Source organism: Molossus molossus, unplaced genomic scaffold (genome assembly GCF_014108415.1).
Source record: "Molossus molossus isolate mMolMol1 unplaced genomic scaffold, mMolMol1.p scaffold_m16_p_6, whole genome shotgun sequence".
In the NCBI taxonomy this organism is placed as follows: Eukaryota; Metazoa; Chordata; class Mammalia; order Chiroptera; family Molossidae; genus Molossus; species Molossus molossus.
The window spans coordinates 53,211,755-53,236,780 of record NW_023425399.1 but is presented as its reverse complement, the minus strand read 5'-3'; the positions used below and the strand labels follow the sequence as shown (position 1 = coordinate 53,236,780).

At 45.0% G+C, this 25,026-nt stretch overlaps 1 protein-coding gene across 4 annotated transcripts in view; it reads right to left on the bottom strand.

Moving 5' to 3' along the window:
• Window positions 1–1,191: 1,191 nt before the first annotated feature.
• The window catches only part of RPN1 (ribophorin I), an 88,075-nt gene continuing 64,240 nt past the window's right edge, over window positions 1,192–25,026 (bottom strand). The window contains exons 6-11 of one of the 4 annotated variants that reach the window (XR_004957069.1): window positions 19,239–19,338; window positions 17,830–17,968; window positions 17,463–17,582; window positions 13,700–13,945; window positions 12,588–12,820; window positions 1,192–1,286 (exon numbers count right to left, since the gene is read on the bottom strand). Coding sequence is in view for 2 of the 4 variants with exons in the window: in XM_036244779.1 (XP_036100672.1) it covers window positions 12,638–12,820; window positions 13,700–13,945; window positions 17,463–17,582; window positions 17,830–17,968; window positions 19,239–19,338 (788 nt within the window). In the remaining 2 variants the exon portion in view is untranslated. Of the gene's footprint in view, window positions 1,287–3,988; window positions 4,101–12,176; window positions 12,821–13,699; window positions 13,946–17,462; window positions 17,583–17,829; window positions 17,969–19,238; window positions 19,339–25,026 lie in introns of those variants that run through there. The other 3 variants (XR_004957068.1, XM_036244779.1, XM_036244780.1) reach the window with 3 other exon arrangements.

Below are 25,026 nucleotides of genomic sequence, written 5' to 3'. Positions count from 1 at the left end.
GAAGCATAGACATGGATGGAGAAATGAGCCTGGCACATGTCAAGGACCATGAACTCTAGCTGGAATTCCAGAAAGGCCATCTTTTTTTTTTTTTTTTTTTTTTATCCTCATCCGAGGACATTTTTCCATTTTTTGTTCAGGTAGAGTGGGAGGGAGAGAGAGGAACAGAGAGAGAGAGAAACATAGATGTGAAAGGGACACATCGAGTGGCTGCCACCCGCACAACCAACCAGGGCCGGGGACAAACTGCAACCGAGGTACGCGCCCTTAGCGGGAACCAAACCCGGGTCTCTCCAGACCGCAGGCCAATGCTCTAACCGCTGAACCAAACCGGCCAAGGCCAGAAAGGCCATCTCTTAGTGCCACAGACAGGGTGGTTCCACAGTAGGGACTGCAGCCTGAGAACGTCCCTGGTCCCCATAGGACCTAAACCAGAGCTACCTCTCAGAGGCCCAGGAGGTCCCTGGTCCACCCCCACAAGACAAACAACCACTTCTGGCACCCTGCAAGTTCTGAGCAATGAGGCATGACTCGCCTCTGACTGGGAGCTGGTTGATCACTAGGTTCAAATACCACTGGGACCTTTATTCACCTAAGTGGGACCTTTAGCTGTCTTTCCTTAGACACCTATACCTGCGAGGTAGTTGTGAGGAAACACTGATATAAGGATGTCAAGTTATATCAGGGGACCTGGCTTGGAACAGGAATTCCACAGTAATTGCTGACATATATCTAGTACCCACTTGCTTAAATGCTCTGCCACAATCAATTTGTTTGGTCTTCACAAGAGCCCTATGTGACAGTTCCAGTGATGAGCCTTATTGATAGATAAGGAAACTGAGGCAAGCAGGGCTACATACAGACAGTAAGTGTGGGAGCTGGAACCTAAACCCCAGGCTGTCACCTACCACACTATTCATGCAGGCACCAACTTCTTCACCCTTTCAAAGTAAAATTCAGCCACCTTCAACAGAGCTTCTATATGCCTGCACACTGGCCACAGGCTAACAAAAGTGACCCACAGACAGCAAGAAATATCCAGCCCACCCTTGGGGAGAGGAGTGGATTTCCTGGGCAAGGGTCGCCCTCTGGTGGTGATGAGCACAGAGTCCCCACCGACCTCAGGTCTTTGGACCAAGGTTGCAAGGTGAGGTAGGCCCAGCTCTTTCCTGAACTTCACTCACCATTCAGGGGCCAGGGCAAAGGCCCTGAAAATGGAGCAGAAACTTTGTCCAGGGCCATGAAGAACTGGAAGAAGAAGCCAGACTTAATGCCTAGTGGCTGGCCTGTGGGATGAGGAGGAACAACAGCATTTATTGAGTGCCTGCATTATGCTCTACATGCATGGTCTCCCATGACCCCTATTAAAGAAAAAATTATTCATGGCACTTATTAAAGACAGTAAGAATGCTTTATTCCAGCAGGACCACTACAACAGGGTCCTTTTTTTATAGAGAGAGAAAGGAAGAGAGAGGGAGAAAGAAACATTGATGTGAGAGTGAAACATCAATCAGCTGCCTCCTGCACACCCCCTACCGAGGATCAAGCCCACAACCTGAGCATGTGCCCTGACTGGGAATCGAACCAGCAACCTTTTGGTGCACAGGATGACGCATAACCAACTGAGCCACACTGCCAGGACTAACAGGGTTTTGTAGTGGGGAAGAGTGATGGAGCTCAACCCTGAATACAAGGAAGAAGGCATTTATAGCCACAGAGCAGGGTGGAGTCAGTGAACGGAAAATGACTAAGAGGAAATATCAGGAGTAAGGGGGTATTCTGGCTGAATCAACCTAACAGGATTCCTGCTGAAGGGTTGGCCAGGTGATCAGACATCACCTGGGAGGTAATGGGAGGGTAAAAAACCTGATCAGATTATTGTGTGAAGGAATCTGGCTAAAATGACTTAGCAGGATCCTTGCTAAAATAGGACAATATAGAAATGAACACAGAAGCCCAAAAGTCTAGTTGAAAAGAGAGTTCAGAGGAGCCAAGTAGAGTTTGGTCAAGGAGAGTCTTTGTCCCCCTCTCTGAGATCATCCCACTCTATGGATAAGACCCAGGGGCTCAGACACCCTGCTGATTCCAAAGCCACCCTGAAGGCCAGCTTCCTAGAGAGCCACTTTTAACTGCCCCTGTGTTCCATTGAGTCCAGCAGAGTGCAGCATAAAACAGGAGACTCAGTTTTCCCTCAGAAATGGGACCTGAATTAGATGTATGTTTTGATGGCATTCAAGTTCCACCATCACATCCTAAACCATATACTACCATCCACCAGTCTAAATATTCCCTTAACAACAGACCCCAACTTAGTGTTTACCATGGGCCAATGCCTGGCCCCCGTCATCTCATTTGAGTCTCACACCAACTCTCTCAGTTAGAAATGAATATTACTCTGATTTTATGAAAGGGATATTGAGGCACAGGGCAGTTGAGTACTTTGTCCATGGTCACACAGGCTAGGAAGTGGCAAAGCTAGCCATCCACCCCAGGAAGCCTGCCCAGAACCAGTGAGGCTGAGCCATCTGCTATACCACCTCTTCTCTAAGCAAGTCAGTCTCATGGACTAATTTAGCTTTTTTTTTTTTTTTTTAAATCTTTATTGTTGAAAGTATTACAGATGTTTCCCCTTTTTTCTCTCATTTACCCCCCTCCTTCCCATCATGGTCTAATTTAATTTTAAATAAAACTTTTGTACCACTACCATAATTGGGAAACGAGTTGCACTTGCCTAAATAAAAGGTAACAAAAAAAAAAAAAAAAAAAGAATGTCAATCAAGTAAAGTGATTCCATTCCCCACAACAGTCAAGTGCTTGGAGAGCCTGGAGTTCAGGAACTCAATGTTTGCAAAGAGATTATGCATTATAGGACTATTAGACCAGAGCTACCCAACCCTGGACTTTCTCTCAAGATACTACCCTCTGAGTCAGAGTTTTTCTCACCTTGACCAGGCACTGCACCTCCCTTATCTCCTTTCCAACAGTGGGGATAGCTGCTCTCTAGGGACACCGATACCTCAGAGCAGGCTGGAGCTTTGGTCAAGGGCACCCATTTGGACCAGGCTGAGCACTACACCACATAACTTTTGTTCTGCAATTCCTTACTACCAGGTGTTGCCTCAAACTTGCCCAATGGTTGTATGGTATCAGAAGAGTTATTTTTCCACTCTAGCTTCCAGTCCTCACTATAAATGAAGATGAATTACACCTCCTTCCCAGATTTACTATATGGACTAAACAGATACTGGAGGCAAAGTACACAAAAGAGGGTGTATACCACGAGAAGGGACAAATTGGTGGCCATCCTGAGAGTCTGTGTGACCCGCTAGTCCTCCTACCCCAGCTCCATGGTCAGTCATCCCTATAGCCCCCTTGGAGACAAAGGGAAGATGGAGCCTGTGAGCATCCTTAACTGGGGAGTGGGTGGTGCAGCATGAGAGAAAATGGGGCCTGTGGGGGTCACCCAATGGGAGTGGGGAGTAGGAGGTGAAGGAAGATGGGACCTGAGGGCATCCATCACTGGGGAGTGGGTGATGAAACATGAGGGAAGATGGCGCCTGGGTGTCTATTACTGGGGAGTGGGTGATTAAAAGGCAGAGACACACAGTAAGATACTCTGGGGTAGAAGGATACCTGGAAATACTCACAATGACATGAATGGACCAAAAAAAAATTTGAGCCAGCCTGACCGGTGTGGCTCAGTGGATTGAGCACCATCCCATGGACTGAGGTCCCCATTCAATTCCTGGTCAGGGCACATGCCTGGGTTGCAGGCTCAATCCCCAGTAGGGGGTGTGCAGGAGGCAGCCAATCAGTGTGTCTCTCTCTCTCACATCGATGTTTCTATCTCTGTCTCCCTTCCTCTCATTCTAAACAATAAATAAAAATATTAAAATAAAAATTGAGCCAAATGAGATCAGCAAGAAGCAGAATATGTTGAGGGCAAAGTGGACACATACATGGAAACACATGTATTACCAGCATACATACACAGCTGAGGACATGCACCCTACACAGTGGGGCTGTTGGTGGGGATAGAGGATGAGACTGGGGTCAGGACAAATGATGGTACAGCAGGGACAGAGGCAGTATGTCCCAATCTGAAGAAAAAGATAAAAATAGAAACAATTAATAATAGAATGGCCAGCACAGGGTCTAACCTATTATAGATTTAATAACCTGGGCCTCCACTTCTAGCAGTGGACCCTGGGTAAAGTTCTCTCTCTAGGTAGCCATATCTGTGCCTATCAGATGAGAGCCCTGCAGGCAGGACTGCTGTCTGTGCCCAGCCAACAGGAGGCAACACTGGGTCCTAAGTTATAGGTGGGCAATTCCCTTAAATCACAGGATGGCCACGTTGGCAATCAATTCAGAAGCCTATACAGGGCCCTGAAATCCTTCATACACATACACACAACTAAATCACAAATGCTATGTATTAAGCACATATACTTTGTGCCAGGATGTTTACTTACATATTTTTTATCATCATAATACAGGTATCATTTGGCCCACTGTTTGAGTTGGAAAACTGGTAAAAAGATTAAGCGACTCGCAGAACCAAAATTCAACTCCAGGTAGCTCTAATGCCACCCTCATCCATTTGCCCCAGGCTGCTTCCCACCACCACACATACACACAAACACACAGGAGCACATGCACACACACATCGATAGAACACCTTCCGGGAATTGTCTCTACCTCTCCTGTGCTCTGGGTGTGCATAGATAACTAAGCCCAAATTGACCCACTCTAGCCCTGACAAGTTCAAAGGGGGCCTCCTCAGGACTGTCTTCATCTGACAATTCTCTCCACTTCACCCCCATGCTGCTGGAGTCCCTCACCTGTGTCCACTCACCACAGAACCCATCTTGCATCTGGTCTTCTCCCTAGCTCCCTCCTGGCTCCAGACAGCACCCTACCCCAATGACCTGGCCTCACAATGCAGGAAAACCTGAGCTCTCTAGAAGACCTGTGGATACCAGCAGGTGAAAGAAGCTGTGCCTTCATCTAGTTTTCATCCAATACTCCCTCATTACATGCACAAACCCACTTTCCCCACTCCAGACCTTATGTTGGGCAGAAAACCTAGGCCCTGCCCCTGGGTTCCCAGCCTGCTGGAGGGAAATCCCAGGCCCTAAGGCATAAGGATCAGAGTGACACAGGAGTTGCTCTCCAGAAGAGCAAGGCAGGACACAGGAGCAGGGGGTGGGAAAGCTGTGTGATGAGAAGGTACATGTGATAGCACTATGTGGGGGGTCTAAGGGTGCAGAGAAGTGTTTCTGCAGTGAAGATGCCCCTGGAGCAGCCTGCATGCCCCGTGTGCTTATGGAAAAGAGACTTTGTGGGTGAGGAAAGGTGCCCCAGAATGCCAGGACTACCTGCTATGCAAGCTCCCTCAGCTTCAAGTGGGATGATAGTATCTAATGAAAGAGTGGCTCTGACCATTAACAGTCAGAAAAGTAAGGAGACCAGAGCAGTAACTGGCACCATGTCAGTGCTCTGAGTGTAGGCTGTCATTATGACGGTGTGTTTGTGGGCTTCCAAGGTCCATGAGGGTGAGAACTTTGCCCGCTCTCCTGTGTCCCCAGGGCCAAAGGTAGCACCCAGCACATGGGGGCCACTCAGTGAACATCTGACATGAATCAACACAGCAGTAGGTGTCTATCTGTTCTTGTGTGTCTGTGAGCCTCCGTAAGAACCATGGTGTGGGAGGGGCACATACACTCAAACACTGGAATGGCTGCTCACCTGTGACCATGCCTTTGCTGTCCCTCATGAGGATGCACATGAAATAGAGACAGGGAGAGAGACCATGCCCCTCTGCAACTGCAAGTCATGCCAGGGACAGGAAGGATCCACTCCACATCACAGTGCCCCCAGCATTCAATGACAGGGCAACAAGAAACCAAGATATAGCCCAGACAGTGGGGCTCAGTAAATTGAGTGTCATCCCATGGACTGAGAAGTCCGAGTTTGATTCCCAGTCAGGGCACATGCCCAGGTTGCAGGCTCAATCCCCAGTAAGGGATGGGCAGGAGGCAGCTGATCAATGTTTCTCTCACATCAGTTTCTATCTCTCTCCCTTCCTCTCTAAAATATTCAATAAAAACATATTTTTTTAAAAGAAACCAAGGAGATATAGGTACTGCCTCATAGAGACCAGGCTCACCTCTCTCCATTGATATCCCAACCCAGCATTGGGGAAAAGCCAAACTTGGCAAAACAGAAAAAAGTCCTGTTCCTCCTCCATCCTCAACTGATGCTGCTCCTGGGGCTCTCCCTGCATGACTGGCCCCAGCACCCCCAAAGTGTCAATATTAGAAGGGCCCTCAGACATCTCTCATTGTGCAGAAAGATTTTAAGCCTGGAAAGGGAAGGGACTTGCCCAAGATCTCCCAGGGGCTAGCTGCAGAGTTGGATCTCAACACAATGTACTGAAACCCCCATTTGCCCTCTGAAACATGAGGAATGAATACTTAAAAAGGCACTTTGTAAACAGTTACACTCTTCCAAAAAAAGGGTTATGCTGATTATTCTTGTATCTGTTGAAGAAAGAGACTCAGTATCTTGAGCCAGCACTGTTGAAAGACTTTATTTGCATCCCGTTACTGAGTGCTTTCAGGCTTCATATCATATTGTCACCAATTTCCAGGCGAGCTGTATGAGGCTCAGAGTACAGAAACAAGCCCTAAGTCTCGAGTGAGTTGCACACTTCATCAGAAGCCTGGCATGGGTATGACTACATCTTGATGGAAAGGCAGTGGCAGGGGGACGGGGGTAGGGGATGGGGAATACTATGACAACAGGGACTTGGGAAGACAGTGAGTGCCACGAGGGTGTCAAAACTGGGGCCTGGGAAGGGGAAGCTGGGCTGCCCTTTAGAGAAGGTGTGCCATAAAACCTCACTTGCAGCCATCAAGGCCTGAATGGGGCAGGGCAGGGAAGAGACCAGAAGAGAAAGAATAGCATTCACTCACCTTTACAGGCGAAACTCTGCAATGCTACCCTTCTCAGCTTTCAAGCTGTCTCTTCCCAGGTATGTCTCCCCAACCCTTCAGACTAAATCCATTCATCACATCACTCTATTTTATTCCTTAGTAGTATTCATCACTACCTGCAATAATTTATTTTCTAGTTTCTTGTCTTTCTAAAAGTGACACAAGACTTTGTACCACTTACTGTATCCCGGGTGCCTTTAGGCACAATGCCTGATACACAGTAAAGATATTTGTTAAATGAATCACAGGCCTTGATGTGCTGCCTCCTTAACTCTGCTGAGAGTGAGCTCCCAGTCTAGGGAAGCAAGCAGTCCACTGAACTTCAGAGACCAGTGCCAAATAGTGTAAGGTAGAGACCTCCCATAGTTAATAGGGAAAGCCACCTAGGAGGCAAAGCTTGTACAATTCTCTGCCAGTTTCCTGCAGGTACTGGTGGGAGGAAGGCCCAACAGCTCAGAGACCTCCTTTGAAATCTCTCCCCTTCAGCCCTCAATCACATCCCAGAACTCTCTCTCAATTGGCCCCTTCTCACCTAGATCTGTAACCTCTTCCCTCCCTATAATCTCCTTACTTCCCACCAGCATTTGAATGGGCTTATCTTTCTCATCCTAAAATGAATCTTTCTGGATTCCATCTCCTGAATGAAAAGAAAAAAAGAAAAGGGCCAGAATCTGAACTCCTCCCTCCTCCTCATCACCCGCAGGCAAATTTTACAGACCCCGTGAGTATTCCTAACTATGCACCCTATTCTGTCTGCTTTTCCCAATACCTAATACTATTTGGTTCACTTCTGTGTCCCCTGCATTTAGTTCTGGGGATGGTATGGTAAACATGGAACCAACCACTGAATAGAAGCTGAGAATTTAAAGGACTTAGTTGGGGGCACCATGGAGGGCTTGGCCATGGTAGGGAAGGGGCTGCACTCCACTCTCATTCCTGGCTAGCCCAGTCTGGAGGTTCCATCTTCCTTCCCTGTCATTTCCCAAGCCTGTGCAGGCAGGTGATAGACCAGTCTCAAGATCCCAGGCCAGAGTCCCAGAGTCCAGCCCAGCTTCAAAATGGCGCCGGGCCTGGTCCGAAGCAGCAAGCCTGTGCCGAGGCTATGGGCCCTGGGGTACGTTCAGGGGCGTTTCCTGTCTGGGCCTGCTGCCCCCAACCGCTGGCAGCACGGTTTCCGTCAGGGCTGCGGCCAGGGCCTGCACTATCAGCTCGGCACCAGATGCCCGGTCAGGATACTTGTGGTGAAACTGTGAGGGCGCATTTTGCCCTTTGGGGTTTTCTCCCATGTCAGCCTCCAAGACAAATGGAGGAGGAAAAGTGACATCCAGCCCTCCTTCTTCAGCTGTTTTCCCCCTTCTAAGCCAAGAACCAGGCTGCAGGCAGCTGCTCAGGGCCAGGGGCCTGCTGCATGACTACTTATGGCTGTACAGGCCATTGAAAGCTGAGGCCATGATGGGTGCTGGGCCCAGGTCACTGGGTTTGGGCATCTTAGTCAAGACTGGAGAGATGGGACTGGCCTATGGGTATGAACATTGTCCTGGTAGCCCAGGGGGAGCGCTCCTCTCCACATACACTCGTGAGGGCCACAGACAGAATAGACTGGGTCTGAGACCAAATGAGAGGTGTTCAGATATCTGGGACACTTCACCTTACCTGGGGGTGTGGGGTACAGGCCTTGTTCAAGGCTTTACACACAGGGCCTCACTTCACCCTTTACCCTAGGATTTACAAGGGAGAAACTGAGGCCATGTTTGCCACAGGAAAATCAAGAACTAGGGAAGTGCAAGGTTGCCCATGGCCAAAGATGCTATGCCTAGAGCTAAGGATGAGAGGAGGCTTGGGGGAGGCTGGGCACAGGATGCCTCACTGTAGCCCCCAGCCCAGGGCACTGGGTGAGCCACGGGGTCTGTCCAGCTCAGCTGGCTCACAGAGAGCATGGGGAATTTGGGAGCCCAAGTGCCCATCGCATGACATCTGCGACGCAGCCCAGCTCCCATGCTGAGCCCAGACCCAGTTCTTGTCTAGGTGGGCAGTTCCCAGACCCTAGGTGGTACCACAGCCAGAGCACTGAGTTTGGGATATGACTGAGCTGCCCTGCCTTTAACATGGGTGCAGCCTCACACATGCACTGCTTTTCTAGCCCAGCTGGCCCTCTGCACCTGCACACTCAGCCTCACTTCCTGGCACTCTGGTGACATTTCCACATGTTTCAAAGACATGAGGGCACAAATGCAGCTCCCTGCCTAGGCCAGTGAGAGGCCTACCGGCATGAACTCTAGCCAACTTTTCTTTCTTTTCCAGGCTAGTGAAGTAATTAGCCAAATGGGCTGAGGTGGTACCTTGCCAGGGTGACCAGGGCCTCAGCCCTAAAGCACATAGCTACACCTGGGCTTTCTTAAAGAAGCAGAGGTGGCACGACAGGGCTGCTGGGCAATTCAGTTGGGCAATTCTAGGGGAACAGGAGGAAGCCTAGCTTGGTCCCACCTAGGGGCACCAGAAACCAGGTATGAGTGAGGCCAGGCCCACAAAAACACCATGTGAACACTGGTCCAGTGCAGCCTCCAGTTTCCAACCCTTGAGGACAGGACACCCCAGGGAACCAGGCTCAGGCCAGAAACACTATGATTAGAGAGAAGGAAAGAGATAAAATGAGAAATGGAAACAATTGCTAATACGTAACAATTGCTAATACGTAATACGTACTTATTACCTCATATGATTCTTAAAGCCATCCTACCAAGTGGCTAATATAGCACTGCTTCATTTTACAAATGAGAAAACTGATACCCAAAAGCTATGCCTAAGGTCACAGTGGGTGGCAGGATTCAAATTTTCATGTGGACCCTATGACTGCAGAGCTCCACTCTTGAAGGAGTGTCCTCTTCTATATCCATGTTCCAGTTCTTCCACTGTCCCTTGGACCACATATCTTACCACTGCAAATACTTCATATTGTCCACAATTATTTTATCTCCTCTATATTCAGCCTCCAATTTTCCAATGGATCCTTCTTGATAGCACTTAACACAACTGAATCTCTTCCATCTTAAAACTTTCAGCTGCATATCCTCCCTTAGCTACCCCAAACTCATCCCTTTCACAGTGTCTGTGAAATGCAGTTAATATTCAAAAGAAGCCTCACCTCAGTCCAATCCCCATTTTCATCCCTCCACCAACAGTTCTACAGTGTCCATAGAATGACTTCACTAACCCATTCCTAAAACCAACAAACATCTTCCATTCTTCCTTCCGCTTGACAACTCTCAGCAGCACTCACTGATTGCTCCTCCTCGAAACATCTTTCCACTTGGCTTCCAAGACACTACATGGTCCTGGCCTTTCTCTTACCTCACTGGCCACCTTATCAACTTGTGTGCAATGACGTGGCCACTGTACTTTAAAGTCCTAATGTTCAGTTCTGGGTCTCTTCTTACTCGGCACCCTTCCTAGGCAGCCTTACCCACCACAACCTCCACCTCACCATTTCTACATGCTGAATGACCCCCCCACACACACATTTATCATTTCCACACTAGACTTCTCCTCTGAACTACAGGCCTAAATATCCAACTGCCCATAGACATTCCCACTTGGATGTTGCAGGCACACCCACCTTACCATGTCTGAAACAAAACTTATCATTATCTTCCTCAAACCTACAGATCTTCCCATATTAAATGAATTGCACAATCATCCCTCAACCAACCCCACCAATATTTAAGCAACTCATTCATTCAGTAAGCCACTTACTATGTGTAATACAATGATCTGAACATCTAGCTGATAACATAAGGGTAAGCATACCAGACAAAACCCCTGCACTATCAGAGCTAGTCCAGTAATCACACACATTCTAACTTTGCAATGTGATGTGGAAAGGTACAGATAGAACAAGAGGGCACATCAGGGTTTGATTGCGTCTGAGAGGTCCTGAAAGGCTCCCACGGGACAGAAACCTTAAACTATTACCTGAAGGATGAATAGTAATTAACTAGGTGAAAACGAGGTGCATACCCCAGAGAACAGTGGGAGAAAGCATGGCACTCATTTAGCACTGTTGATTTCCCCACCTAAATCTCTCAACTCTATCCATGTTGGTACATCACCACCCTTGCCCAAACCTTCATCTTTTGCCTGTATTACAAGAGGCTCTCAGGTTTTTCTCCCATACCCTTACAGCCTTCAGCAGTTCATTCTCAGCCCCAAACACAAATCTAAGCATGTTTCTCACACACTGGTCACTCTTCCTTTCATTTTAGGATCAAGCCAAAAGCTTTGACAGACTTATAAAACCTTATCTTTTTCTGTACTTTTCTTCTGCAGCTCTGCTGTACACTGTCCACCTTACTCTCTGAATCCCTTTCATGTCAAGCCCCAGCCTGTCCCAGGGCTTTTGCACATGGTATGCTCTCTACCTGGAATATTCTCTGCCCCACCATCCCCTACCATCTATGTAACTCATAAAGAGCTCAACTCAAAAGTCCCTTCCTTCACTGAACCTTTCCCCAGCTCCCTTGCAGAATAAGTCCAGTACTGCCCAGTTTATACCATCAGAGGACCCTGTCCCTTTTCCTCACAACGTTTTGTCAGTTTGTGATTATGAATTTGTGTCTGATCATTTGACTATCTGTCCTCCATAAGAATCATCTCTGCTTTGCCTATCATCATTTCTTTAGTGCCTAGTAGAGCATGTGATGAAAAACAGGTAATCAAAAAATTCAAGAACAGAGGCTTCACTTCACCACTCTGTTCTGCAACCTTATGAAGGCCACTTTACCTTTGTGTTCTAACACATAACCAATATGTTATGTGTTCTAACATACAACCAATACTTGCTACGCACACTTGCTCTAAGGAGAAGTCCATTATTTAATGAATAAAAAGCACTTGATAAAAGCATTATACTTGAAGTTAAGAAATAAGTTATGGCCCAGCTGGTGGCTCAGTGGCTGAGCATTGACCTATGCACCAGGAGATTCGATTCCCAATCAGGGCATATGCCTGGGTTGTGGGTTTTATCCCCAGTAGGGGGCATGCAGGAGGCAGCCAATTGATGTTGATACTTCTCTTTCTCATCAATGTTTCTATCTCTCTTACCCTCCCTTCTCTCTATAAAAAAACAAAACAAAAACATTTAACAAGAAATAAGTTATGAGATTGTCAAAAGAACAAATGTTTCACAGTCCCTGCTTTATTTTCTTTTAGTCACACACATTTTTAAAAACATACACACACTTGCAAAATACCCAAACATCAGGAATTAGAAGAGCATAAAACAAGGAGCTTACTGGCTTGAAAGGATATCCTAAGCTTTAGAATAAAACAAAACCAATCAAATATTGAAAATGTCCTTGTTCAAAACATAAAAGATATTTTATTTTTAATGGAATTTAAGTTTTTGGTGTGTGTGTGTTTTAAAGGAACAGTTTAGGGACAAAAACTAAGCATTTTGTGTTGTCTAAGGTGGGGCCTGGCTTCTCTTCCTTGCAGGCCTTTTACAAAATACAGATGTCAGCATTCACTGGCCTCGAAGTTCAACTCTCCCACCCACCCCCACCCTATACCCCCACACACATACACACTTGCCATCTGTAAGTGCAGCACCCTGGGCCCACCCTGTAGATGACTGGCAGGGGCTACAGAGCATCCAGGATGTGGTCGATCTTGATGACCAGCTCCTGTCGCTTTCCTAAGATGAGTTTTTCATTCTCGATGTACGTGTCTTTCTTGAGTTTGCCAGCTACCAGCCGCTCAGCTTCCACTGCCGACTTCAGCACCAGCTCCTTGACCTGTGCATCCAATTTCTGCATTTCGCTCACCTGGCCGAAGCAAGAGTAGGGCAGGGCTTGAGAGTGGTCCTTTTACCCTCATTCAGCAAGGCCCACCACCTCCCATGCCTATAGATTCCAGAACTCCCAGGCCAGAGGGGCTAGCTGTGAAGGGAGAAAGGCTTGGCTTCAGATGCCAGCTTCACCCCCACCTACAAACACTGTTCCTTCAAGCTCTGACCCTTGTGAACAGACCCTTCACCATCCGTGAGCTTTAGTTATAGAACAGGATTGTAAAAACTGAACAAAAATATGTGAAATCACCTAACATGGTGCCAGGCACACAGTAGGTACTCAAGAACATTCCTTCTCTTCCCTTCAGCTTATCAAATTAGGTATAAGAATTCATATAAGCAAAAGACCAATGGCAGGGATGTGGCAGTGGGACTGAATGACTCCCTTGTTGTCACTAACTCGGTGTCAGGCTGAGGACTTTTACAGTCACAGTCACTCAATATTCAACAAGTATTTAGTGAGCCTAGGCATGATTCTAGGTTCTGGAAAACAGCATGAAAGACAGATAAGTCATCTGCCCCTCAAGAAGCTGACAGATTATAAATACTTAAGCACATGAATAAACAGTTTCAGAAAATGGTATACACTATAGAGAAAACACCACAGGGTAAGGAGTGAGAATGCTGGGGAGTAGCACATGGAAAGGGTGGTTATATCCAAGACATCAAAACTTCTTGTTCCATCACAAGTGTTGGCACCATGCCACAAGTCTATGACCAGGTGCAATATCACCCGACAAGCCAGCAGTGAGCAAGAGCTGCCTGGTGTATGACCCAGGCAGAGCAGCAATAGGTACAACACCCAAAAGGGGGTACGGAAAACAAACCAAGTGACTCAGTGTCAGCAGACACTTACTTTGTCACACAGGTCAGAGCCCTCTGTCTTCAGCCTGGACTGCAGCAGTGCAATCTCACCGGTCAAGGCCTTATGTTCTGTCTCCAGGCTCTTCTTGCCACTGTTGAGGGTGGACACATCCCGGGACTGCTTATATCTATTGACAGTCTCATCAAAATGTCGGTAGAGACCTATTCTCTTATTGACCAAGGTCAAGACCTGCTCTGTGATGCAGGCCACCTTCATCCTGGCTTCCGCAGCTGGATCCTGGAGGAGAGATACTGTGTGTGATGAAACCAGGCTTGAGCCCACTCCAACCTTCACCTCCCAAAGATCGCCCACCACCAGCTGTGCAAACAAAAAAAGCCATCTTCTTGGAAAGTCTAAGAACTAAACCCGTACTAACACTGAATCTGGGCCAGTTCAGCAATGGGAAAAACTGGGGACATGAAGATAAAACTGATATTCACTTCAAAGTCCAGCAGGGCAAACAGATGGAAGTGTAAAAGGGAACTAATGCCAGAGTGCACCATGAAAGGGATAAGGTACTGAGGAAAGAGAAATCTCAGCTCAGGTCAAGGAAGACTTCCAGGATGTTCATTATGCCTCTCTCTCCTTAAAAACGTCAAGGGTTTCCCAGGGCCTAAAGGAGAAACCCAAACTCCTTATCCTACCATTCAAGGCCCTTTAGATGAGGCCCTAGAGACCTTCCAGAATCATCTCTCACTACTACAGACATCCTAGTTTTATAGTTCAAAGGCTGAATCAAGTCTACAGATAATTGATTTGGTCCACAATTACTTTTTTTCTTAATAAATTATTAAAACTTTAAAATAGACAGATGTTTCCCTGGCCAGTGTGGCTCAGTTGCTTGAGTGTCATCCCATGCACCGAGGACCGCTGGTTCGATTCCTGGCCAGGGCACGTGCCCAGATTGCAGGTTCAATCCCGAGTAGGGGGTATGCAGGAGGCAGCTGATCAATGTTTCTCACTCATCAATGTTTCTCTCTCTCTCTCTCTCTCTCTCTCTCTCTCTCTCTTCCTCTCTCTAAAATCAATACAAACATATTTTTAAATAAAAAATAAAATCTACATAGAAAATTGGTAGAATAAATTATGACCAATCCATATAATGAAGCACACTCTGAAGCAAAAAAAAGTAATGAGGAAGATCTCTATCAACCAATATGGGTGATTTTCAGGATATATTTGTTAAGTGAAAAAGGAAAGTACACACAATATATACTGTTGCTACTTCTTGTGTAAGAAAATAAAAATTAAAGTATCTCCTTATTTTTGCAAAATAAACAAATCAGAAAAGCTATCCCAGGACTGATGAAATTGGTTACCTACAAGGCAGGAGAGGAAAGGGTAGAGGAATCAGTACCATTTTCAAGTTCTAAATTTAGAACTTTTCAATGTTTTACAAATTCATAACCAAAATTAAATATTAACAATGAGGGAGGGAAAACTAGAATAAAATTCAAACAGAAATAAATGAACTTAACTATATTTCAGATGCAGAGCACAGGAAAAAAGAACTAAGCCAATTACCTTAGGAACATAGTGCTTTGGCAATATATTCTCAGTTCAAAGACAAAAAGAACTGCAAACAAATCTTGGATTCTACTTGATAGGTTTGCTGCTTGTAATGGTATCAAAGTACTAATTCTGAAACTATTTTGTGTGTTTATAGAATTCAGCAAATAAATAAATATATTGACGTTGTAGGGAATCGGAAATATAGGCATAAAGACAGGCAAGAACCGTGTGGTGTTAGAACAGAATTAAAGACATCATATTTTAAACAGCACATATATTTATTTCCTCACTCTGTCTACTGAAAAGGCTTAGAAGCAGTTATAGTCCAAAAGCAATGATCACACCTTGCTCATAGATCATGGTCTCAAGGTACCATTCTGCACTAAAAGGAACTAATGCTCCTTGGAGAAAATACAAGATACATCTGAAATGTGATGTGTTATTGTGCCAACAATAAGGAAGTGCTCAAAAACATGACAAAGATATTAAAAAGACAGTAAAATTTGGGACAATTTGAGCATCAAAATAAATAGGACCAGTGGAGAAAAATCCATGGAACATAGTAAAAACCCACGAATCCAAAAAATAACCAACCAACCAAAAAGAAAAGCTTTTTTTTACAGAATGCCAACTAATAGTGTAAAAGGAATCATAGTTTTTCAACCATTCTAAAAAACACATTCAGACAAGAATCAATAATAAATGTTAAAATAAATGAATGAATGTATATGAATATATTTATAAAGCCTAAAACAGATTATTAATTAAAAAGAGAAAAATAATAACTTTATAATAAAGAAACCAGGTAGACACCAACTTAGGCAAGTAATTAGAGTTAATATCACCAACACTAGGACCTCCTGATACACTGTAAATGTGGCATCACTTTATAGTGTTCTTGCCAAAAATGCATAATCTGAATTTAATCAGAGAGAAACATAAGATAAATGTAAACTAAGGAACAGTCTACAAACTTCAAATGGTCTCTAAACTTCAACTATGTCAAGGTCATTAAAGACATAGAAAAGCTTTGGAACTGTTCCAGGTTAAAGGAGACTAAGGAACTATGATAACTAAATGAATTGCATGATCCTCAATTGAATTCTGAAGTATGAAAAATAATTGCTATAAAAGTTATCACTGGGTCCAGCCGGTATGGCTCAGTGGTTGAGCATCAACCCATGCACCAAGAGGTCACCGGTTCAATTCCCAGTCAGGGTACATGACCAGGTTGTGGGCCTGATCCCCAGTAGAGGGCATGCAGGAGGCGGCCAATCAACGTTCTCTCTCATCAATGTTTCTATCTCTCTCTCCTTCTCCCTTCCTCTCTCTCTTTAATATCAATAGAGAAAAAAAAAAAAAGTTTTTTTAAAGTTATCACTGGGATAATCAGCAACATTTGAACATGGACTGCATGTTGGTGAATAGTATAACATTACATTTCCTGAATTTGACTGTTGCATCATGGTTCTGTAAGAGAATACCCTTGTTCTCAGGCTGTAAGTGTAAAGGAGCACAACTGTCTGCAAACTTCTCAAATGGTTCAGGAAAAATAATGATGTATATATAGAGAGAAGCTGAATATTAACTGCTATGTCTAGGTAACAAGCATACAAGAGTTATTTTATCTTTCTTGCAGTTTCCATAAATGTGAATTTTTTTAAAAATCAGTAAAACAAAAGCAATTTTTATACCTTAAAAAATAGGGCTATTTCATAATAAAATCTAGACTCAGCCCCTTTGGTATGACAAGGTTTGCTAGCAGCTGTCTCAACTGTACCACTTTGACCCTTGGGTAGCCTCACTGGTCTATGGAACCAGCTGGATCAATGTTTTGCTCACATGTATACTACTGCTACCCACAGGTCCCTGTGAAGCCCTCCCCCTTGTCCCACAAACCATTCCCTCTGGCTGAGTGCCGTTCCCCACCTTTTCTGCCTGTCACCTCTTCAGGGTAGCCTTTTCGGACCCTCAGGCCCCACCATCAAAAGCACATACTGTGCCTGCTGCCCTGTTCCCACAGTACTCATCCATTATTAGCAACCTGTGCATGCTCCATGATCACAGTAGCAAAAACAAGGTATCTTTACAGAAAGGATTAGCAGAAGCCACAGGCAGGAAAGTCTTCTGGGCAACAGGGTTCTGCCTTGGGCTTGTGATGACCAATGCTCAGTAAAGCTAGAGAAACAGATTATCAAGGGTGCAAAATCAGTAAATGACAAGAAAAAGAAGACAAGGGTACCTTTGTGATAGAAAAGTCCAGCCTGACATAGATGATGACCGTGAAGAACAAGATATAGAAAGCGGCCACAACCAGCAGGGGCTCCTGCAGCATGAGTACTTTGTTGAACGTGTAGTGCACCTGCGGGGAGAACCAAGAGGATGGGCTTTGATAGGCCTACATGGACTCAGAAACCTGGGGGCCAAAGGGGCTTCACCAAGCCAACAATCATCCAGACTGCCCCACCCCACCTGCCCAGCCCTACCTCCTAGAGGATGCTGTGTTCAAACCACTCCAGCCCAAGGACAGAAAGATGAGTAAAACCTGGCCCACAGCAATCACTCTCTGTGAAGGGAGGCATAGGAGGCAGAATAGTGGAGTCACATACCACAATGTCCTGAATGTGCTGTTCTACCAGATTTTTTTTGTAGGCAACAATCACAGGGCGGCCAAATGTGTCCAGGTAGGTGTAGTGCAGCTCATCTGGGTCACGGCTGATTTCATAGGGACTGTCAACTTGGATGTTCCTGGAGGCAGATGGGAATAAAATATAGCCTCAGACGAACTGCACTGACAACCAAGTTTATTTAGGGTTGGAAAATTCCAAGGCTCCGTTAGGTGGCCTTTCAGGGTCACTAAGTTCACACTCCACTCTGCTTTCCTTCCAACACCAGGGAACACCCGACCACCTGAGATAGCTGACCCACTGCGAGAAAGTCCAGAGTACGAGACTATTCTTCTGCTGAGGCAACAACTGTCTGTCTCTCTGAAACCTGCATTCACAAGGGCTCACCAGTACTGGCCTACTCCTTGGAATCACACAGCTCACAGAGCTGTGTGTATTCTATCTGGAGAGAGCCTCTCAGAGACTTGAAGAAGACCCTGAAAAGTTAGTCCAACTGTTCTGTCTCTTCACATGGTTGAAAATTGTTACAGAGTATAGTGGACATGTCCTGCTTTTGCCTGCACAGACTCACTCTCTCTTCTCCTGGTCAACAGCAATCTAGTTTTACTTGGAGGAACTACCCATTCCCCATTGAATGTCTTCCACAGGAAGACCAATCAAGGTGCCTCTCTTTCTGGTGATCAGAGTAGATAAGTAACCCAAGAGAAGCCAAGTAGATGTTTCCCTTTAACATGAATTAAGACAAAATAACAAAAAGGCATGAGTGCCAAGGTGCCCCTGAGTGTGTCCATCAGTTTCAGCCAACTGGAGTCCTAAAGATACTCTAGCTCTGGCTTTCCTCAACCTAGTTCCTCAGCCTATGCTGTCATTTTATGATATCCTTTCCCCTTTCAAGTTAATTCCTTTCTGCTTAAATTGGCCAAAGACAATGGAACCCTGGAACCCTAGTACACCATCTGAGATTCCCCCCTACACCCACCTTTCTGAATGTTGTCTATGGAACCCAGGATAAAATGTAACTACTGTTCTATTATTCTTCTTCATTCTATTAACATAGCACAAGGGCTACCTGACTGTCCTGCCTGAATATTTTCTGCTGCAGATCATCCCATCATATTCAGGACATCGCTGTGGCCTGCTAAAGTGACTTTGGATACTGCTTCTGGCACACAAAGGCACTGTGTTTGAGAAATATTTCATTAATAAATCTTGTTCCCTCATCTAAATCTAACTTTTTAATTTAAACTCCAGTCAGAAGATCCCTACAGGCTTCTCACTCAAAGCCATATATTGAGCACTTACTCTGTGCCCCCTCAACACAGATTTCCCTTGAAGTACCAAGGGCACCAAGAGAGAAAAGGGGAACAGAGGACAGGAACAGTCACACTCACCTGGCTCCTTCGGGCAAGATGATCTTCACAGTCAGAGAATCTATCACTTGTTCATCAAAAACATGGTCCACAAACCTCATCTTCAGTGCATACTGGTCACCTGAAGGATCAAGCAAACACATGCAATGATGTGAAAAACTGAGAAAACAGTATAGGAGCTAGGGGAGTACAGGGTGTGAACACTTCCATTTTACACAGAGAGCAATAAAGATGCTATCTAAAGTTAATTAACTAGGTGACTCTGGAAGACAGAAATTGTGGTGGCAGTGTAGATTTTTGGGTCTTCCCCAATTTTCACTTAAAGACAGAGCAACTAGATAACAAATTTTTTTTAAAAACCATGGACCACACTCAAAATAACTAGTTAACAAGGCATCTCCACAAACCCCAAATACAGGGGGTGTGGTCCAGAAAACACCAACAGCCACAAGACCTATACATTATTAGTGTCTGTGAATGAGAAGGTAGAAGGAAGCAACAGGGCAACTGATATACGTGAGAAAAGAAGAGCCCCTGACAGACAACAGTGTTCACTTGAGAGCATGGCAAGCCGACTGGAGAAGAGCAACTAAAAGTGAGGAGTCCTACACCCTGCACAGTGGGTGAGTAAAATGGGCCTACAGAAGATCTGTAAATCTAGAGTAGTCTAGTCCTTGAGAACTTCCCATCAGAGCTCCCCTTCCAGGACAGTATCCTACACATTGAGGAAAAATTACTGGAGTAGAATCAAAATCAAGGATAATGGGGATAACACAGCTACAGGAAAACAAAGTCAAAGAAAGCTCTGAAAGGAAGCCACCATATTTTTTAATACTACACTAAAACAACAGAGAATTGGGCATTTACAATTATTCCTCCTAAAAGTTCACATTAAAAAATGAACAACAGGCCCTAGCTGATTTGGCTCAGCAGTTAGAGCATCAGCCCATGGACCAAAGGGTCACAGATCTGATCCCCAGTCAAGGGCACATACCCAGGTAGCAGGTTCGATCCCCAACCCCAGTCAGGGTCAATCAATGTCTCTCTCTCACATCAAAGTTTTTTTTTCTCTCTATTTCCTTCCTTCCCTGCCTTCCTCCCTCCCTTCCACTCTATCTGAAAATCAATGAAAAAATATCCTCAGGTGAGGCTTAACACACACACACACACACACACACACAAAAGAGCAACAGAAAAGTATAAGACTTCCCCTTTAGGATTAAGTTATATTTTTAAACTTACAATATCAACTATAATTAAAAATAAATTTTTAAAGTAACAAAAAACATCCTTAGAGAAAATGGAAGCATGCCAGAACGTATGCCCACAAAACCAATCAAAACTGTTCCTACTATTTCAAAACAAGCCAAAGGTATTATGAAAATGACACAAGTCATGGAAGAGCAATAAAAAACAGATTTATAGAAATTCAGAAGTCTCAGAACTCAGAAAAAATTAAAAAGAAAAATATCATTTTAGAAAAGAAGGCTAAGCTAGAAGGAATATGAGTGAATAAACAGATAATGCCTTATGATTCAAAGGTAACAAGAAGAAAAGTTTTAAATGAAGAAAAGATTCTAGAGAAAGTGCCAAATACTGAAGACAGACAAAGATTCAACCCCTAGCCCTGGTCGGTTTGGCTCAGCGGTTAAAGTGTCAGCCTACGGTCCAGAGAGCCCCAGGTTCGGTTCCTGCTAAGGGCACATACTTCGGTTGCAGTTTTGTCCTCGGCCCTGGTTGGGAACATGCGGGAGGCAGCCACTCGATGTGTCCCTTTCATGTCGATATTTCTCTCTCCCTCCCACTCTATCTGAACAAAAAATGGAAAAATGTCCTCTGGTGAAGATTAAAAAAAAAAAAAACAAAGATTCAACACCCATTGGAGAAAAGTTTCAAAAAGTTCAAAATTCTAAACTGAAAGACTACAATGACTACCCAAGGACAGCAACGACTGCCATGTTCTAGTAAAAACATTATACTTTAAAGACAGAAAAAATTCTTCTGCATCTAGATAAAAAGAGCAAATGACTTACTATAGGGGGAAAAAATCAAGTTATCATCAGATCTTGATAGAAACACTTTATGCCAAAAAAGGGAAATGAAATAATCTATTTAAGATACTCAAGGAAAGAGATGTAAGCCATGGATTTTATATTCAGTAAAAGTAACTTACAAGCATAAAAGGCACAACCTGGTATCAACCTGTAAAAAAATCACTGAGCCCTTCCTGCAGCATCTCCTAGAGAATGACCTCCAGATCATCAAAATTACTAAAGGAATTAATCAACATAAGGACTGATGGTGAGCATTAAATATAGTTATTGTAGAAGTAAGACTCAAATTTAAAAAGGAGACAGTAACCCTGGTCAGCTGACCCAGAATGTCATCCCATGCACCAAAAAGTTGCAGGTTCTATTCCTGGTCAGGGAACATACCTAGGTTGTAGATTCGATCCCTGGTCAGAGCAGGTACAGGAGGAGACACATCAATGTTTCTCTCTCACATTAATGTTTCTTTCTCTCTCCTTTCCTCTCTAAGATCAATAAAAAATATCCTTGGGTGACATTTTTTTTTTTCCTTTATTGAGTTTAGAAAGAGAAGAAATGAGAGGGAAACATCAATGAGAGAAAATATCGACTGGCCACCTCCTGCATGCCCCCCTCTGGGGATAAGGTCCATAACCTGGGCATGTGTCTTGACCAGGAATCAACTGGCGACCTCTTGGTGCATGAGTCAGTGCTCAACCACTGAGCCATACCAGCCGAACTTGGGTGACATTTTTTAAAAAGGAGAAAGTATACTGTGTAATGGCTATTTTTTCTGACAATATACATACAGCACACCAAAAAAACGGGGTACTGTGGAGAAAGGAAAGGATATACAAAAAAAATTAACTCTTAGCCAAGCACAATGGGAAACCAAGCTGGATGCCTCCATTGCAGCACCTTCCAGAGCAGTGGGAACTCCATACCCACCATCAACAGCTGCTGCTCGCTCTTCTTCAGGAGTAGGGGGAAGGAGAAAGTGAGAAGCTGCAGTGGCTGAGGAGTCCCTGTGAGCAATTCCTCCACCACCCTTGGGTAGTAGTTGGGCTCGCAGAGCCTGATGTATCCCGAGTTACTCAGGTCCACAACTGAGGCTAGACTGAAGAACATATGACTTGAAAAACCAACTGATATAAAAAGATGGCCACGGGCAGGACCGAAGCAAGGGAGAGGTGTGAGAGTATGAACAAGTTTGACAGAGTGTGAGTGGACATGACTGTGGACAAACAACCTTGAGCAGTGCAGAAATGTGGGGCAGGGGGTTCCAGTGCTGTGGACAGGAGAGCAGCCAGCTACCATGGTAAGCAGCTTGTCAGGGCACTTCTCCCTGCACGCTGGAAGGCCCCGCCATTTTGGAAAATCCCTGGTCTTCTCTGGAAGGAGGTGGCAGGGAGCGGCTAGGGCCGAGCAACCTGAGTCCACCGGTGTGCCTTGCACCATCGGACCAGTGTACCCCCCTTTGTCAACGCAGAAAAGCGCACAGTAAAGGTGCTGTCAAGGTACCTACTCTGGGAAGCAGGAACTGGCCAGGAGTGAGCACCATCCCCCAGCAGCAGTAGCACCAACTTGGGAGCACAGCACCTTCCCCCACAGCAGCAGTAACTGGGCAGGAGTGGAGCCCCACCCCCAACAGTAGCTGAGGCTTGAGCTGAGACACACCCCCAGAAGCAGAGGCTGGGGAGCAGATATCCATCCCCAGGCAGCAGGAGTGCAGATCAACAGCTGAGACCCATTCACCAGTAGCATAAGCAGAGGCCAATCAGGAGCACAGGCCCAGCCCAAGCAGAAGCAAGGCTCTGGCAGCCAAGACCTGCCTCAGACAACTGCAACAGTGGATTTGGAGTGGAGCCCCTCTCCCAGCAGAAGCCAAGTCCCAGGAGCTAAAATACCTCAGCTTCCAACAGCAGCAGAGGATTGGGATCAGAGAGCACCCCCTGGCAACAGCAGCAGCAGTAGCAGTGCAAACAGGGAGCTGACACTTGTCCCCAGCAGCATCATCAGCAACTGATCAGGAGCTCAGCCCCACCAGGCAGCAGTGCAACCCAGCAGCACACCAGCTGGACCCACGCACTCCAGCTGCACCTACCACCACAGACCTATACGAACTGCTAGTTGTCAATCCTCCAGGACACAGAGCAGGCAAGAGGCGCCACGTACCAAAACAATCTGGGAGGCACAGCAACCTTATTTGATATACACTGACCTGCCTACACATCCCAACATCCCTCACTGGGCCTAAAACTAAGAGACTGATAAAATGGTGAAACAAAGAAACAACACCCAAATGGAAGAAAAGGAGGAATCACCAGAAAAGGAACTACATGAAATGGAAGAAAGCAATTTGTCACATAAAGAATTTAAAGCAATAATTTTAAGAGTGCTCAAAAATTTAGAAAGAACTACAAGCAACTTAATGAGAATTATAAAGACCTCAGTGGGAACTACATCAGCTTAAAAAAAGAGGTAGAAGCTACAAATAAAAATCAAGTGGAAATAAAGAATGACATAGCTGATATGAAAACTGCGTTAGAAAGACTCAATTGTAGATTAGAAGAAGCTGAAGACCAAATCAGCAAGTTAAAAGACAAGGTAGAAAAACAATAGAGCAGCAAATGGAAAAAGAAATTAAAAAACAGAAGGAAAGTTTAAGGGAGCTTTGGGACATGATGAAATATAACAACATTCTTATGATAGGGGTACCAAAAAGAGAATAATCGAAGAAAGGAATAGAGAACCTGTTTGAAGATACAATGAAGAAAACTTCCCTAATTTGGCGAAGGAAAAAATCACATGAGTCCAGGAAACACAGAGTACCAAGCAAGATGAACCCACAGCTAGATACATCATAATTAAAATGGCAAACATTACAGACAAAAAAGAATCTTGGCCCGGCCAATCTGTGGCTCAGTGTTTGAGCGTTGACCCATGCACCTAGAGGTCACCGGTTTGGTTCCTAGTCAAGGCACATGCCCAGGTTGTGGGCCCAATCCCCAGTAGGGGACATGGTGGAGGTGACCAATGGATGTTCTCACTCATCGATGTTTCTATCTCTCTCTCCCTCTCCCTTCCTCTCTAAAATCAATAAAGAAAAAAAATTAATAAAAAAAAATAAAGCTTTTTGAAATAAAAAAGAATCTTAAAGGAGGCAAAAGAGAGACAGTTACCTTAGGGAGCTCCCATTAGACTGTCAGCTGATTTCTTAATACAAACACTGCATGCCAGAAGGAAGTAGCATGAAGTATACAAAGTGATGAAAGGCAAGGGACCGAATCCAAGACTACTCTATCCAGTAAGGCTATCATCAAAACTGAAGGTGACATAAAAAGCTTGACAGACAAAAAAAAAAAAAAGCTAAAGAAATTAACCAGCATTACAAGAAATGGTAAAGGGTCCAGGCCGGTTTGGCTAAGCAGTTAGAGCATTAGCCCGCAGACCAGAGAGTCCGGGTTCAGTTTCCGCTAAGGGCATATAACTTGGTTGCAGTTTGTCCCCTGTGGGTGGCAACCACTCGATGTCTCTCTTTCATGTTGATGTTTCTCTCTCTCTTCTTCCCTCTCTCCCTCCCACTCTATCTGAAGATAAATGCAAAAATGTCCTCGGGTGAGGATAAAAAAAAGAAATGCTAAAGGGGCTGTTGTAAGAAGAAGAAGAAACAGAGAGAGGAAGAAACACAGACATAAAATTAAACGGGCAACTAATAAGTACCTATCAACAATAACCTTAAATGTAAATGGCTTAAATGCTCCAGTCAAAAGACATAGGGT